At 44.2% G+C, this 17288-nt stretch overlaps 1 protein-coding gene across 5 annotated transcripts in view; it reads left to right on the top strand.

Moving 5' to 3' along the window:
* The first annotated feature begins 631 nt into the window (after positions 1 to 631).
* The window catches only part of LOC121569776 (potassium voltage-gated channel subfamily C member 1-like), an 85117-nt gene continuing 68460 nt past the window's right edge, over positions 632 to 17288 (top strand). For all 5 annotated transcript variants that reach the window (XM_045221320.1, XM_045221319.1, XM_045221317.1 and 2 more), the window contains exon 1: positions 632 to 1249. In XM_045221320.1, coding sequence (XP_045077255.1) covers positions 632 to 1249 — 618 coding nt within the window. The remainder of the gene's footprint in view (positions 1250 to 17288) is intronic.

Genomic DNA, 17288 nt, shown 5'->3' with positions numbered 1-17288 from the left:
ATATCACATTAAAACGTTACCTCTCTCCAATTCAACATTGCCCTACCGGTGTGTCTGTGTGTACGTGTGTATGTGTGTGTGCACATGTGTGTGTTTCTTCACTATTCCTCACGTGTCCACTACGGACCACGCACTAATGATAACACAAGCTTTCTCATGCAGTGCCCCTTATGTCATGCTCCATCTCATCAGTGTATGGTCACCTGCTGTCGCCATAGTAACCTGCACCTGCACCTCTATTGAAAAGGAAACACCTCCCTGCCTCACCTCCTAACCTCCCCTCATCTGTCTCAGGTTCATATGCTGTTGTTGACTAGCCTATAGAACTGGTGAATTAGCCTGTTAATTAGCTGTGGTTTCAGTCACTATTGGGTGAATGGTTTCTCTAACTAGCCTGTAGGTTTAGGTGTATATATGTATGATGCAGTCAGTGCACACATGATAAGCTGTGGTCTATTTATATTTCAAAGATTTGACCCTGATCTGTAGATTTTGCCCTCATGTTAAAAAATCTAAACCATACTCCATCCTTTTCCACTAAATATTCTACCCCTCTCTCTTTCCCTCTCCACAGACTCCTCCTTCCCCCCTCCCCCTTGTGTTCTATCTCCCTTCCTCTCCCTTTCACCCTATGCTCAGTTCGGTGTGTGTCTCCTCTTTCAAAGGACGCAAGGGTGGGAACAAGTCGCCCAACAAAGCATGTTACAGTGCAGACATGACTTGTCAGTCAGACAGCGAGAAAATCGTAATAAACTGCGGTGGGGTGCGACACGAGACTTACCGCAGCACCCTCAAGACGTTGCCCGGTACCCGCTTATCTTGGCTTACCGATCCGGACGCGTTTAGCAACTTCGACTACGACCCCAAAATCGACGAGTTCTTCTTCGACCGCCACCCCGGCACATTCACATTCATCCTCAACTACTACCGCACAGGCAAGCTTCACTGTCCCAACGATGTGTGCGGCCCACTGTTCGAGGAAGAACTCGCCTTCTGGGGCATCGACGAGACGGACGTGGAGGCGTGCTGCTGGATGAACTACCGTCAACACAGGGATGCCGAAGAGGCGCTGGACAGCTTCGAGCAGCCGGAGCCAGAGGAGCCGGAAGACGACCTGGAGCTGACTGCGGACGGAGAGCTCAAGAGGCTGTGCCTGCATGAAGACGGGCGCAAGAGGAGTTGGTGGAGTGTGTGGCAACCCTATTTCTGGAATCTTTTTGAGGATCCGTATTCTTCCAAGAATGCCAAGGTGAGTCCTCCCTCCAACACGATACATAGGTTACATGCTGTTGCGATGCTTGTATTGCGCGCGCTCTCTCGTTGTGACATTTCCTCTTGAAAAAATGTTGCCGTCCCACAAAAGTCTATTGCTGGTGCACTGGAATGTTAAACTGGATTTAGAAGAGGGAGATCACGCATAGCCTACTGCTTATTTAGTCTATGTATTGAATATCCCTGACGTATTTTATAATGGACGTCATGTGTACAGACTGCAGTCTATGAAAGTTGGCTGCTATGTCCAAAGTTAATACGATGATGAGGGAGGGTGTGTTGGAATTGTGTTCTTGTCAGAATGATGGTGATGTTCGCTTTGATAGTCAAGGAAAATTAGTTGGAAAAACAGTGACTGTCATAAACATCGGTTAGGGATTTCCAAAAAGCAGCAAACTCAGACTAGTGCTGGTGTGCCTACAAATGATGTTGCCGATTGGAAATGGACTGTTGTGGCCTATGGTGTGTTATTTTCTCTAATTTTCTAAATGATTTAATTTAGCACCACAGCACGCTATTAAAGTTGTGTGGGGAGACCCTCTCCCATGTACCTCGTTCCCTCTCACGCAGTCACTTGGTCGGTCCTCTATCCCTATACGCTTCTCTCCTCGTCCCTCTCTCCTTCTCCATTTTTACGCATTATTTCCCCGTTACCACTGCGTCTCGAGCGTACTGCACCCCCCACCCACCCACCCACCCACACACAAGCTTTCCCACGCTTGATTAAACTGTCTTTCTTTGTGGACCTCTAGCGCCCGACTTCGTCGTTGTCATCGAGCGCATCATTCAATCTCGATTAGCACAATATCTCTCCTCGCTCACTCTTGTCTTCCACACTGTCCACTCCCCAGTTGCGCATCTCTCTCTGTCTCCTTGCCTTTCACTCTCTCCATCCCACTTTCAACCCTCTCTTTACCTCCTCTCCATTTATCTCTTCACACCAATAACCTTTTGGTTTTAACAAGCCTTCTCATGCTGCTTCCCTCTCCAGTCTATAGGCTACCCGCGTTTTGCGCACCCTGGCAGTGATTTTGGCGCATTTTAAGCAGCTAGTTTTGTAAACTTGTCTAGTGTCCACTTATCTAACTCAAATAAGGTTAAAACCTAAAGAAATGAATCGTTAATGAATGGAACCTTTGCCATGTTTGTGCCCTCCACAGAAATTCTTAATTAACTCACCACTTTTCATTCTAATCTAGACCTAAACCTTTGACCATGGTCTCCTGCTATTTGACCAACCTACCTGTCACCAACCTACCTGTTACCATTGCACCTGTCCTTCCCGCCAATCAACGTCTCCATCTCGTCTCCCACAGTCTCAATTTATACAAGTGAAGGGTTATTTCAGGTTTAGTTAGTTTAGGGTTTTGTTTCCAACCAACATTTTGAATGAATGCTTTGCTTGCCTCTATATGTTGACTGACCAATTTTTTTTACAGTTGCCTATCAATTGCCTATCTCACTTTGCTTGTGGTGACATACACTAATGGAAAACTGTAAATGATACAGTAATTGTGTGTATTATCAACAGTAAAATACTTTGAAATGTTTTACTGCAGCATACTGTAAATTATGGTCATTGTGGGAAATTGTTGTGAGCGGGAAAAAATTGCTGTATTTCGAACGGTACTGTAATTCTAATATTTGTTTAGGCTATATTTGTTGCACCCGTGAGTGAGAATGCTGTACCGATTTCACTTGTATGTAGTTATAGTGCCCCATCAACTTAAAATGTATAGGGGGGTGGCAGCAAGTCTTAAACCTTAATGGTTAAGCATTTTGCCATGTCCTTTTGGTCTGTTTTGCCCTGTAGTCGCTGCCAGTTTGGAAGCCTTTGTTAAGGCCTCTAGAAGTGCAAGTGATATAAGACACAAAATATTCATTAATATGCTGTAATGTTTGTAAACACTTTACCTAGCAGCCAAACTGCTTGCACCAATCCCTTGGAATTACAGTAAAATACTGTGAAATACAAACTCCTAAACTAATTTAATTCATTCATTCATTTATTCACTCAGATTACGGTAGCATTACCTTTTTAAAAGTATAAACAGTCAATTTTACGGTATTGTACTGTGTGTCATTACGCAGTACTTGCTTTGATACTGCGTACTGTAATATGAAATACAGAATTTTACTTGCCACTGAGCTGCCTGTAAGCTACTAACAAATTCACAGTAACCCCTTTACAGTGTAGGCCTAGTCAGCCATGTGGGTGACATACAGTAGGCCTATGTCACATGTGGCCCTGTAGATATGAAGCCCCAGCGGTTGGTTATTCCCCTTCTATAAACATTAATCTCTTCAACATGACAAACCAAATAGCCCATTATCTTCAGTGTGGTGGCCTTTTTATGTAAGGGACATCAACAGGCCTGCACCTGTGACAAATGAACAAAGACACTTCTGTATGAGTATTCAGTTAGGACTACGCATCTGCGGAGATGAGAGAGCATTCATAACCAGGAACTGTTGGCTGAAATGTGTTGACTTTTGAGGATATGCAGGCCAGGCCAGGCCTGTAACCTTACCTGTTACAACGGCTCACTTGTGGACACCTGCACCCAAACACAAATTAACACCTTCACGCGGGTGACAGTGAATGCATGTGGTACCCTGGCAACAGGATACAGTGAGGGAAAAAAGTATTTGATCCCCTGCTGATTTTGTACGTTTGCCCACTGACAAAGACATGCTCAGTCTATAATTTTAATGGTAGGTTTATTTGAACAGTGAGAGACAGAAATGTTATAAATTGCGACCCATTTTGAATGCCCTGGCTAAGGGAAGGAGGTTCTCACCCAAGATTTGACGGTACATGGCCCCGTCCATCGTCCCTTTGATGCGGTGAAGTTGTCCTGTCCCCTTAGCAGAAAAACACCCCCAAAGCATTATGTTTCCACCTCCATGTTTGACGGTGGGGATGATGTTCTTGGGGTCATAGGCAGCATTCCTCCTCCTCCAAACACGGCGAGTTGAGTTGATGCCAAAGAGCTCCATTTTGGTCTCATCTGACCACAACACTTTCACCCAGTTCTCCTCTGAATCATTCAGATGTTCATTGGCAAACTTCAGACGGCCCTGTATATGTGCTTTCTTGAGCAGGGGGACCTTGCGGGCGCTGCAGGATTTCAGTCCTTCACGGCGTAGTGTGTTACCAATTGTTTTCTTGGTGACTATGGTCCCAGCTGCCTTGAGATCATTGACAAGATCCTCCCGTGTAGTTCTGGGCTGATTCCTCACCATTCTCATGATCATTGCAACTCCACAAGGTGAGATCTTGCATGGAGCCCCAGGCCGAGGGAGATTTACAGTTATTTTGTGTTTCTTCCATTTGCGAATAAGCTCACCAACTGTTGTCACCTTCTCACCAAGCTGCTTGGCGGTCTTGTAGCCCATTCCAGCCTTGTGTAGGTCTACAATCTTGTCCCTGACATCCTTGGAGAGCTCTTTAATCTTGGCCATGGTGGAGAGTTTGGAATCTGATTGATTGATTGCTTCTGTGGACAGGTGTCTTTTATACAGGTAACAAACTGAGATTAGGAGCACTCCCTTTAAGAGTGTGCTCCTAATCTCAGCTCGTTACCTGTATAAAAGACACATGGGAGCCAGAAATCCTTCTGATTGAGAGGGGGTCAAATACTTATTTCCCTCATTAAAATGCAAATCAATTTATAACATTTTTGACATGCGTTTTTATGGATTCTGTCTCTCACTGTTCATATAAACCTACCATTAAAATTATAGACTGATCATTTCTTTGTCAGTGGGCAAACGTACAAAATCAGCAGGGGATCAAATACCTTTTTCCCTCACTGTATATGCTATGCTGTATTCTGGCCCAGGCTACAGTAGGCTATCACAGGTAAAGGTTTGACATAGAAATATAATTAGTAGAACCAAGGCGTTCTATAGAGAACACAAAGACCTATTTAAGGTGTAAGGTAAGGTGTCAAGAGAAGGCAACTAAGGAATTCCGCTCTTGATTAAAAATGGGATAATCATCAATGGTCTGTATAGGGCTGATTGCTTCAGTTTAAGCCTGAGATCTTCGTACATGGAGTGACACTAGAATATTCACTGGCACACAACAGGAGTAATTTATATCAAAAGTCGTCCTGCGGGCGGCTAAAACTCCTTGTCCTTCTAAACACATGTCCTTGGTAGAATGGACATTCTATCTATGCAATGTGGTGGGTTTTTAGAGCTGTGTATCTGTTCTTCTAAGTCTAACTCTATGAGATTAACTCACCTGATGTTGTGGCCCTCTACCTGACCTCCAAGGATGCTGTCTTCATGGGAACACAATACTGCAGGCTTTTGTTTCCTGGGGGTTTGTGTTAGAGGGCGCAACGGCCTCATAATCAAAGTCTACGTCCTAAAAGGCACATTATTCCCTATAATAGTGCACTGCTTTTGACCAGAGTCATATTTGTTTGGTCAAAAGTAGTGCACTATAGGGAATAGGATGCCATTTGGGACATGGCCAGTGTGACAGCTCCAGGTATAGAAGTTGCCCTCAGAAGCAGATCTAGGATCAGTTTACTCTCCTCCAATGCTAACCTAACCCAATAGGAGGAGGGAATGCAAATCTAACCTTAGATCAGTGTATAGGGCCAATGTCACCCTACCCCAGAGAGAAATTACAGCTAGGTCTCTTCCCAGGCTTACTCAGCAGGTAGTGTTGCCAAAATAACCCTCCTGGTTTGGGCGTTGAATTTTCCACATTTGGCGTTTATCCCCTCAGACTATAAAGTTAAGTTATTTCAGCTGAATTTTCGAATGCTTTGAATGAAATTAATAAATGCAATTGATGTAAGTAGCCTAATGTCAAATTACTTTTATAATCACTTAAAATTAGTTTGGTTTTGTCATTGAAGCCAGGAGAGGGAAAACACTGGATAGACCTATTGCTGCTCAGTACCCCTCTGCTCTATCATCTAAACAACTATCGGGGGCTACTCATAGAAGTATGTACATCATTGGGGCTAGTACTACTACTTTCACAGATGAGGGAGTTTACAGTGTGATGTGCATGGAGAAAATGGCTGGTAAGCTGAAATAACCACTCCATGATTGAGCTTGCATGGTCCTGTCCTGTAGGCTACAATGCTATAGGCCTACTGTGGGCTGATCCAAAACAAGCTGATGCTTCTGAATGGACTTTTGCTTTGCACTGCGTGGTTGATTAGTAACATAGTAAAAAACAGGGGTAAGGTTTCTTGCTCTATAACCAGTGGTTTAAAGTAACTAAGTAAACATACTTTGAAGTAATACTTAAGTAGTCTTTTGGGGGGTATCTGTACTTTACTATTTATATTTTTGACAACTTTTACTTTTACTCCCATTACATTCCTAAAGAAAAAATGTATATTTTTACTCCCATACATTTTCCCTGACATCCAAAGTACTTGTTACATTTCGAATGCTCAGGCAGATCAGCAATATGGTCAAATTCACACACCCATCAATATAACACATTGTCATCCCTACTGCCTCTGATCTGGTGGACTAACTAAACACAAATACTGCATTTGTAAATGATGTCTGAGTGTTGGAGTGTGCCCCTGGCTGTCCGTAAATAAAAAATAAGAAAATCGTGCCATCTGGTTTGCTTATTAATGTAAGGAATGTGATGTATAGCATTTACTTGTGCTTTTTACTTTTACTCAAGTATGACAATTGAGTACTCTTTCCACCACTGTACTTAAGTACATTTAAAACCAGATACTTTTAGACTTTTACTCAAGTAGTATTTTACTGGATTACTTTCACATTTACTTGAATCATTTTCTATTAAGGTATCTTTACTTTTACTCAATGAAAATATGAAAATCAAGTGCTTTCCCCACCGCTGTTTATAACAAAACAGAAGTAAACCAATCACAGATGAGCTTGTGTTGTTTGGGATGGTCACATTTTGAACATCATATTGCAAGACATTGTGAAGAGAATAAAGGGGGTTATCCCAAGTGGGACGTGACACCTGTGCCAATATGATGAATCCACTCGGTAGAGGCTGTACTAAATGTAACTATAGCAGGGTCGCTACCACAATAGTCCTGTTCTCTCCTTCTCTCTCTCGCCCCTCCTCATGCTTAGTTGTCTCTAAAGATCCATATCCATTTACTGAGACAAAGCTGTGCCGTGTCCCAGATTATTGTGTGTTAAGAGTATTTTCTGTCAACTGGACACATCAAGACAGTGTATTGACTGGGCTGCGCCTGCATGCCTGGTCCCTGGTTTGGCCTGTATGAAGAGACTGCATGCAGGGGGGAAAACATTAAAAACCGTTCATAGCCCTAAATATCTCAGATAAACCACCCACTTGGTCCTCCTGCCATCATTCAGTGACTGGATGTTGTAGATGCTTGTGTTGCTGTCTCTTGCAGGCTTCCTTTGTAACAGAGATGTTAACAGAGCCGGGAATTAATGACTGAAGAATGAAAGCATGGTGAATCCTTGGTTTTAAGTGGAGTGAAATCTAGCTGAATGGCATAGTTTGCTGGCCTATAAGTTAGTGAGGGCACAAGTGACCTTGCCTGCCAGGTTCCTAAACAGATGCATTTGCTGTTGATAAGATCGCTAGCAGCATGTCGCCTAATATATTTATTTTACTTGTATTATATAAGCCTAAATCATAATCATGTTGCAGGGCATATTTCTCTCTTTCTGACATGACTGGATTTATTCCCGCTACACAACAAATATTAATCTACTATTTATCCATCGCTATTAGTAAATAGTCTGGGAGCCTATGACAGTATTAGTAGGCTACAGTGATATTGTGCGATAGGAGCTCGACATAATAACCTGTTTAATCTCAGAGCCTATAGCATGTATTTATCATATATTGATAAACTAAATATTGAACAACAATTCTTATTTTGTGTGGGCTGTAGGCAGCATTTACTTTTAAATTGTTCAATAGACAATCAATCTTGCAGAATGCGCAACCAGTGTTTGGCACTTGCTATAGGCGGCATGCGTTTTTTGTTTGAAAAAGTCACTGCAAAAGATTAAAACATTCTGCCCACAACCCTACATAAATTGCCATTGGCTTTAGAAACTATCATGGCCCAGTTCCAACATCTCCTAATCACACAGCAAATGAGGGCGTTTTTGTTACCATAAAAGGTGAATGAAGGGCGCTTTCCAGCTGGGGTTGTAGCGCTTGTTTTTACATTTACATTTTAGTCATTTAGCAGACGCTCTTATCCAGAGCGACTTACAGTTAGTGAGTGCATACATTATATTTTTTTCATACTGGCCCCCCGTGGGAATCGAACCCACAACCCTGGCGTTGCAAACGCCGTGCTCTACTAACATCCCTGCCGGCCATTCCCTCCCCTACCCTGGACGACGCTGGGCCAATTGTGCGCCGCCCCATGGGTCTCCCGGTCGCGGCCGGCTACGACAGAGCCTGGATTCGAACCAGGATCTCTAGTGGCACAGCTAGCACTGCGATGCACAGTGCCTTAGACCATGAACGCACAAATATAGTGTGGCTCTGATTTATATGTCTGTATGCGTATATGTTTGATAAATCCCAATAATTTGTTGCACATGCAAATTGATTGATAATTGAGACCCCTGACCTGTTTGTAACATAATACATGCTGGGGTCCTGTACGGCTCAGTTGGTAGAGCATGGCGCGTGCAACGCCAGGATTGGGGTTTTAAATCCCGGCGCCACCCATGCGTAAAATGTGTGCGCACATGACTGTAAATCGCTTTGGATAAAAACGTCTTTAATATATTATGAAATAATGGAATATGGTGTTGCACGGAGAGGAAAAAAGGACTATAACACAGCATCGATTAGGCTACATAATTGACAACTGAGTCCTCCCTGATAGTGAGAAACAGCATCTCAGTTGGTGGTGGTTTATTCTTCGCACGGTGGGTGAATGTCGTCATCGCTCTGCGGTGCTGACAGTGTATCCCTCAACTCTTTATCATATATGACAAACGACTTGTTTTATTATCACGGATGCAGGGGTGTGCACTGGTTGCTTATTATCACCTTCTAGCCCACTCCCACCCTCCCAGCCCCCCTCTCCCTCTCTCCTACTCTCTCTCTCGTTGTGCTATAGCGTAGCACTGCGGTGCGGATACTAGCTGACTGCGCGCCGATTTCTGCTGCAGCGCAGCACACGAAGCAGCGGTGGAAAAGGAGAGAAAAAGGGAAAGAGAGAAGAGGAGAGGGGGAGGCGGAGAGATCGGGGGCTGTTTGTGCTAGCCTTTTTAAGACTTCGATCGAGAATAAAAGCACTACAACTATTTTTTTTTGCTTTGCAAGCTTGGATGTGCGTATCCGCTTATTGATTAATCCATATGTCTCCGTCTGCACCATTCACGTGGCTGTCTCCACCAAATGGTGTTCTTTGTAAAGCGAAGCCCCCACTTTACGCATCGAGTTGCGCTGGCTTTCCAAACACCCCCTCCCTCCCTCCAAACAACACACACAGACACTGAGTGGGGGGAGGGGTGTAATGCGGGTAGGCGATAGCCGAGTGCCTGCTGTTAGTGGCACTACCTGTCAAGCTCTAGAATGGCTGACTAGTCTCCTTTTTCACATCATGCCGGTAAAGGTTATGTTTTTGTCATTTCTGACCTCCTTTCGTGTACTACGCTTGCGCTGTTTGGTCAGTTTTAATTATTCTGCCATATATTGTGTGTCTGTGTGTGTGTGTGTGCTGACGGACGGGCGCTCAATATCACACCTCTAGAGAGAAATGTCCACCTTGTAAACTTCACGAAGGACCCTGGTCCAGTTTCACTCGTGTTACAATTACGACACACACACACACACACACACACACACACACTGTGCTTTTGAGAATGTGCTGCTACAGAGGTTTCCCTAGATATCAGAGGGAGCGTGTGATATTTGATGACATGTCAGGAAAAAATCAGTTTAACCTCTGTGTGATCCAGCTCTGTCCATGTCACGCGCCTCCTCACTCCTCTTGGCTGATGACACAGTCGGTCGGTCATAGCTGTGTTCCCCTCTCAGATAGACCAGCGCTCGTGAGGAAGAATAAATGACATCACAAAAAAAAAGAATGTAAATGACTCTCTTTAAGGACTAGGCCAAATATACAGCTGATCTGCTTATAGACCTACCGGTATGTAGTTCTTTGACCCCGGCACCATATTTCCTATAGGCACCTATTAGTACACAACACCAACAACATCCTGCAGGTGAACAGTTAGCCTATTCGTTCTCCCATATGGATGAGCAAGTGTTAAATGGACTTCATTAAATTAAGGTAATAGGCTAACTATTAAATACAACTCATTCGAGTCCCAATTTATCACACAAAGCCCTTAGTAGTAGGCCTACAGTCTTCCCCCAGATGTAAGTGGCCACATTTCTAGGCCTATGGTACTTATAGGTTATTAGTGCTTATTGTTTCACATTGGTTCGCTTTTTTAACTGACATATTGTCCATGATTTATCCCGTTCTGTATATTATGTAGGCTACATGGAATGCTATGGCTGTTTTGGTCAAACGATATGAGTAGAGCCTGTCATTTGAGTCCAAATGAGCAGGTAGAAAGGTGAGTAGGTAAAGTAGTAGAGGCGAGAAACGATGGAGACTAGCAGGCCTAGGCAGAGCTGTCCTCTGAAATGCAGGCCTCTAGAACAGGGGCAACTCCAGTCCTCTGGGGCCTGGTTGGTGTCACACTTCAGCCCCAGCTAACACACCTGACTCCAATAATCAACGAATCATGATTTCCAGTTTAGAATGCAATTAGTTTAATCAGCTGTGTTTGCTAGGGATGGGGGGAAAGTTTGGCACAACTCCAACCTCTGCGGACTGACTTTTTCCATCCCTGCTCTAGAACCGGACAGCTCCACCCACACCTTCTGTATTTCAGCACCAGACAGCGGCAGTCTGTAGGCCTATTTCAGCACCGGACAACGGCATTCTGTAGCTCGATTATAGAACCGGACAGAGGCATACTGTAGGCCTGTTTCAGCACTGGACAGCGCCTAGGCATTTTTACTACTTTACTCTCCTTTCTACTCTTGTGCATTAAAGTGTCTGACTGTATAATGTCTGCTCTTGCAATCTTACTTTGCAGCGACCTATTGTGTTACAACAATGCGACCAGGCAAGTTGGTGTCACTGATAGCCTAGGCCTACTCAATGTGTTGATTGTCCAGGACACGTTATGTCACTGAGTTATATCATTCAGTTCATACCCCTGGTCTCCAAAGTGTTTGAACTTCACTGACTGACTCAACTCTCTCAGGTCTCATTGGCTCCATAAGATAAGTCACTGAGCGTCAAGGGAACAACTCAGCCAGGTTTATTTTCAAACCACGTGGATCACTTTGTGTAGCCTAGACCAGTGTTTCCCAACTCCAGTCCTCGAGTACCCCCAACAGACTATAGGCCTAAAATAAACAGTATAGCCTATTATAAGTTTAGGGGTATCAGTTTTCCCAATGTTAATGGGCACTCCCCCGAAACTGCATAGCTTGCGAAATCTTTATTTTCTTTCTATCCATAGTGTAGAAATAGGCTAGCCTACTGCGTGGCACATGAACAATACTATTCACCCAGGAATCAACTCATTGGTGACATGGCCATAGAGCTCAAGAGCAAAAATGTATTGGATGGCTTTGATGTTGCGTGTTCCACTTTTTAAATGGGGCTAAATCGTCCTTGTCTCGGTGTGTAGTTATCGGTTGTCTCTTTCTCTCCCCAGGTGTTTGTAAACAATCTGTGAATAGGAGACACGGGTGCCGAAAATAAACCGTCGCGTGTGTGAACTAGAACTAGATTCCTTTGTACTGTATACTTCAAAAGTGTGTCGTGCGCACTCTGACAGACTTACCCACGCTCATGCTCGAGCCGGCAGGGATCTCACCTTTCCCCGTCAGCAGTTTTATTTATCACCAACCGGTATTTGTAGTGGGTTCTCTGTGGAGGCATTGACCACTGGGAAACCTTTCATTTCCAGGCCGTATTGGTCTGTCTGTGGCCGATTTAAATGTTGCTGCTGCTGCTGCGGATTGGCATTTCTGTGTTGTTCTTTAGTAAATGTAATGGGAAACGCATGTGACAGAGTAGCCTATTTGGAGTGTGGCTGACATTGCGTGAAAAAACTGTCTCAAATATCCCTGCGCATACAAATGTTGCACTCCCCTCCGTTTACACCACCTTGCCGTTTTTCTGCTAAGGTTTCTGTTTGGCTGGATCCTATTTGTGATTCTACCCCCCCCATTCCCTCTCTCCTCTTCTACCTCTAAATATAGAAAGAAAAAGGGGAGATGGGCTGCATCTCTCCTCCTCTTCCCCATACTGACACGCACACCTCCCTCCGGTGGTTTTCCCTGGACGTTACTGCACCTCCGTTGCACATTCCCATGCAGCCGAGTGCTTTTCAGAAGCAACCCGCCACCGTGTGCATCATAACCGCCCGTGGTTCTCTCCCATTTCTCTTTTATTTTACCAATGTGCGTGCTGCCCACCCGTGGCCCGCCCTCAGCGGCCGGTTACTTGGCTTCCCTTACACAGTGCTGGCTGGTTTGCAGCGTGTAGCCCAGCCACATCGTTTTCGCCCTTGTATTCGTCGATTGTACCAGCGCCGAGTGTTTCGTGTGAACTGCATCCACTGCGGTGGCAGCGGGGCCCCTCTGCTGGGAGAGATGCGACAAACGGCAGGGGAACTGAAGGATTTCAGCGCCGGTGTTCGCACATGGGGCCCAGTCAAGGGGGCTTTTGAATTCAGTCGGATAAAAAAAGCGTAGTTATTTTGTTAATTATTTATACAGGTTTTTTTTAACATGCGTGAGAGGTAATCTACCAACAGGTGACATGACTTTATGTGTAGCCTGTTTTTGAATGATCTAATAAATTCAATCAATGTAATTTATTTACAGGCAGAATGCAGACCATGGACTGTATGTAGGTTTATGTTTAGAGGTATGAATCATATAGGTTACAGGCCCTGTGTTTCCCATAACAAGATTATGTTGTATAGAGTCCAGGCAACAGTGTGCTATGGTGCTGCACCATATAACTTGTATTTATTCTCTTCCTGAATTGAGTAGCAGCAGGGACCACCTCCTATAGCCTTTCTGTCACACACACACACACACACACACACACACACACACACACACACACACACACACACACACACACACACACACACACACACACACACACACACACACACACACACACACACACACACACACATACACATACACACACTTTCTCTCTCTGTCAATCCCTGCATCATCTAATTTTGTATCAACCCTTATGTTGTAACACAATAGGTCGCTGCAACATGCATAATTCCATCCTTCCTTCAGTTAGTCAGGGACTGGCCCTGTTCAAATATTTTAAATATGCATCCTTCCATCCTTCCTTCAGTAAGTTAGTGACTGGCCCCGTTCAAAAACTCTAAACATGCATCCTTTCTTCCTTCCTTCAGTTAGTGAGTGACTGGCCCCATTCTTATACTTTAAACATGCATCCTTCTGTCATCCAATCATACACATCAGTAATAACCTTGAGAAACAGTTGAAAGGAAGGATGCAGTCTGAAAGTATTCGAACCGTGCCCTGTGTGTGCCCTGGAGTCAATGTCATGATAGCTGTGCTAGCCCACTGAGCTAAAGACTTGGAGTTTGCCTCTGGGAGCCAAGTGCCAGGCAAGGTGACTTGTGTCACGTGAGTTTAGTTTGGCAAAGCACCACCTCTCCATTAGCCTGATAGGGGACAGACAGAGGAGAGCAGAGTGCCACGGGGTGCTGCAGTGCAGATGGATCTTCCCACTGGGCACACACTGGATGAATCAACGTTGTTTCAACGTAATTGTCAACGAATTGTGAGGTGGAATTAACGTGGAAAATACATTGGATTTGAAAAAAGTCATCAACCAGTACTGTTTTCATCTAATTTCAACCAGTGTTGTAAACATTGAAATTAGGGTAAAACTTGTACTTAAATACATTGTCTTAACCTGACTAACAGGTTGTTACATCAATCTAATTTCAACATAATCATTAGAACTATGTATACGTTGAAATTGCGTTGAAAATTCCATATAGAAATATATTCAATATATATTGGGTGGTTGAAATGATGTTGAATTTCATCTTTGATAAGACATATGTTATTTGATCTTGTTTCAATGTTGATAGTAAAATGGTGTGTTTGAATTAACGTCATTGTTTAAGTATCATGCCATCAACCGAAATAGAGGTATATTGAAATAAAATGTGATGCCACAGTCAACGATTCCTGCCTGAACAGTGACACCTACTGGTGCATGAGGGGTAATGCACTTCAGTGAGAACAAGTCTACCATCCAGATGCCTACCTCTATGTACCCTGCTTAGCTTTGGAAACAAACTGTGTTTGATTCAGCTGAGCTATCATGTCAACACATTTAGACATTGATCAGCTTCCATACTCATTTGCGTAGACTACCTAAATAACATTGAATAGTTAAAAGTAACTCCTCTAACTTTTCTTACACAAGCTGTATGTGAAAGTAAATTCAGAGTGAGGTTGGGTTTATGTAGGCTACATTAATATCTGATTTGCCCAAAGGACACCAGGTTGAAGTTTTACCCTAATTTCAATGTTTACAACGCTGGTTGAAACGAGATGAAAACAGTACTGGTTGATAACTGGCGGGGCGGCAGGTAGTTTAGTGGTTAAGAGCGTTGTGCCAGTAACCGAAAGGTCGCTGGTTCTAATCCCCGAGCCGACTAGGTGAAAAAAATCTGTCGATGTCCCCTTGAGCAAGGCACTTACCCCTAATTGCTCCTGTAACTCGCTCTGGATAAGAGCGTCTGCTAAATGTAAAAACTTTTTTCAAATCCAATGTATTTTCCATGTTAATCCGATATCACAATACGTTGACAAATTACATTGAAACAACGTTGATTCAACCAGTGTGTGCCCAGTGGGTTGTCTCTGGTCACTTTATGCCTCTAACAGCTGTGCCTCTATTTATCTCAGTGCTAACCAGCACCAGTTAGAGCAACAATTATTAAAAGAGGCCTGGGATCAGTTGAGGTATAACGTATAACGTAAAACATAGCCACAAGTAGTTGTTAGGAAAGGATTTCAGGCCAAGGGTCGAGCCAGTCATACAGGCTAGACCCTTGGCCTGAAATCCTTTCCTAACAAGGGTTAGGGTTGGGAAGGTGCCTTTCCTCTTGGCCCTGAGGGAACACAAATTGCTAATTTGGCACAGGACTGGGGGCGAAAAACCCCCAACACCTAAACACCCTCTTTCCCTCTTCCCTTCTCCTCTTCCAATTATCTCTTTCTCTCCCCTCCTCCACTTCCCTTCCAATCCCCTCTTCCAATCCAGTCTCCCCCATTTCCCCCCTCTTCCGTTCATTCCCTCCCTTCTTGCTCTCCTCTCTTCCCTTTTTCTCCCATCCTCCACTCTCGTCTTCCCCTCTTCCCCTCTTCTCCTGGTTATAGGATGATGGGTTGATTCTCGTCCTCCGGAGAGAGAAAACTTGACGCTTTTGGAGATTTGTGGGATTTGTCAGGCAGACGTCAAATTCTCCTTACTTACGGCCCTGTATTAGCCTCTTCACATAGACCTACAGGGCCCAGTTCAATCAAAACTGCTAACCAGGTTTCTGCGGTAAAGCAATGATGTGGCGAGAATACTTTGTATTGATTTGACACTTGAATTGTATATGTGTATTGATACACTCAGTAAAACAATGTTTAGGCCTACATTAGAAACAACATTAATCTTTAGAACGTATCAATGAACGTCAATAGGCCGTATCAAACACAACTGCCTCCCATTTACCACAAAATGGTGGAAAGTATTACCCCAGTTTCCCCTATACAACGTAAAGCACCTTGAGTTTGAGGAAACTGTTGTGTAATCTGTTCTGTACTGTAAACACAAATCATGACCATTATAATGCAGCTGTAATTTCCTGGAAGTGTACTATGTGAGGTGCTGCTGAAAAAGCCAGTGGAGATAAGTGAATGGCACTTGGATTGCCAGTGGAGAAATGACACAGGGTTAGAGAATAGTTATTGTAGCCAAGCCATTTAGGTGTGAGGCCCACCTAGTCGAATCGAACATTGCCTAAGGTGCAATGAATTGACAAGTAATATATTTCACACACATAATAAACCTCTCCGTCAATCTCTGTGCACCACGTCGATAACGTGATGATTTCTGTAAACCCTCTCAGTGTGTTCACGATCTTGAAATCCCTCGTGGCACTTTCCAGACAAAAACAGATTTGGTGTGTGTGCATGTATATGTGTGTGTGTGTGTGTGTGTGTGTGTGTGTGTGTGTGTGCGCGTGCGCACTGCAGAGAAGAGGTGTGTGAGAGGAAGGGGACTCATGAAATTATGATGACGGTAATGCTGCAGAGCTCCGTATAGGGGAGGGAGAATGAGAGAGAGAGGGGGATGAGAGTGGAGAGAGGCTGGCGGGAAGGAGGAAGAGAGAGAGAGAGTTGCGGCAGAGCAAGAAGGAAGAGGAGGAGGAGGAGGTGGCGAGGGGCCGTTGCTGCCTGGGAATGAAAGAGGGAGGATTTGAGAGAGGAATGAAGGAGAGAGCAGCAATGGAGGGACGATCCTGGGCTTAGCAGTATCAAAGCACCTCAGGCAATGGACTGCTGGGGGAAACAGCCTACATGTGCAGAATAAAGGCGAATGGACAGACAGGAATACAAGACAGGACAGAACAAAGTAGAGAGAGAGAAAGAAGAGAGAGAGATTTGCAAAGAGGGATGTAAAGAGACATATAGAAAAGTTCTGCATTTTAACCAAATCTCTCTCTCTCTCTCACACTCACACACACACACACACACACACACACACACACACACACACACACACACACGCATTTTAACCAAATCTCTCTCTCTCTCTCTCTCTCTCTCTCACACTCACACACACAGACACACACACACACACACACACACACACACACACACACACACACACACACACACACACACTCACTCACTCACTCACTCACTCACT

The sequence above is a fragment of the Coregonus clupeaformis genome, chromosome 7 (genome assembly GCF_020615455.1).
Source record: "Coregonus clupeaformis isolate EN_2021a chromosome 7, ASM2061545v1, whole genome shotgun sequence".
NCBI lineage: Eukaryota > Metazoa > Chordata > Actinopteri > Salmoniformes > Salmonidae > Coregonus > Coregonus clupeaformis.
The sequence above is the reverse complement of the archived record's forward strand: the minus strand, read 5'-3'. Positions and strand labels throughout refer to the sequence as shown.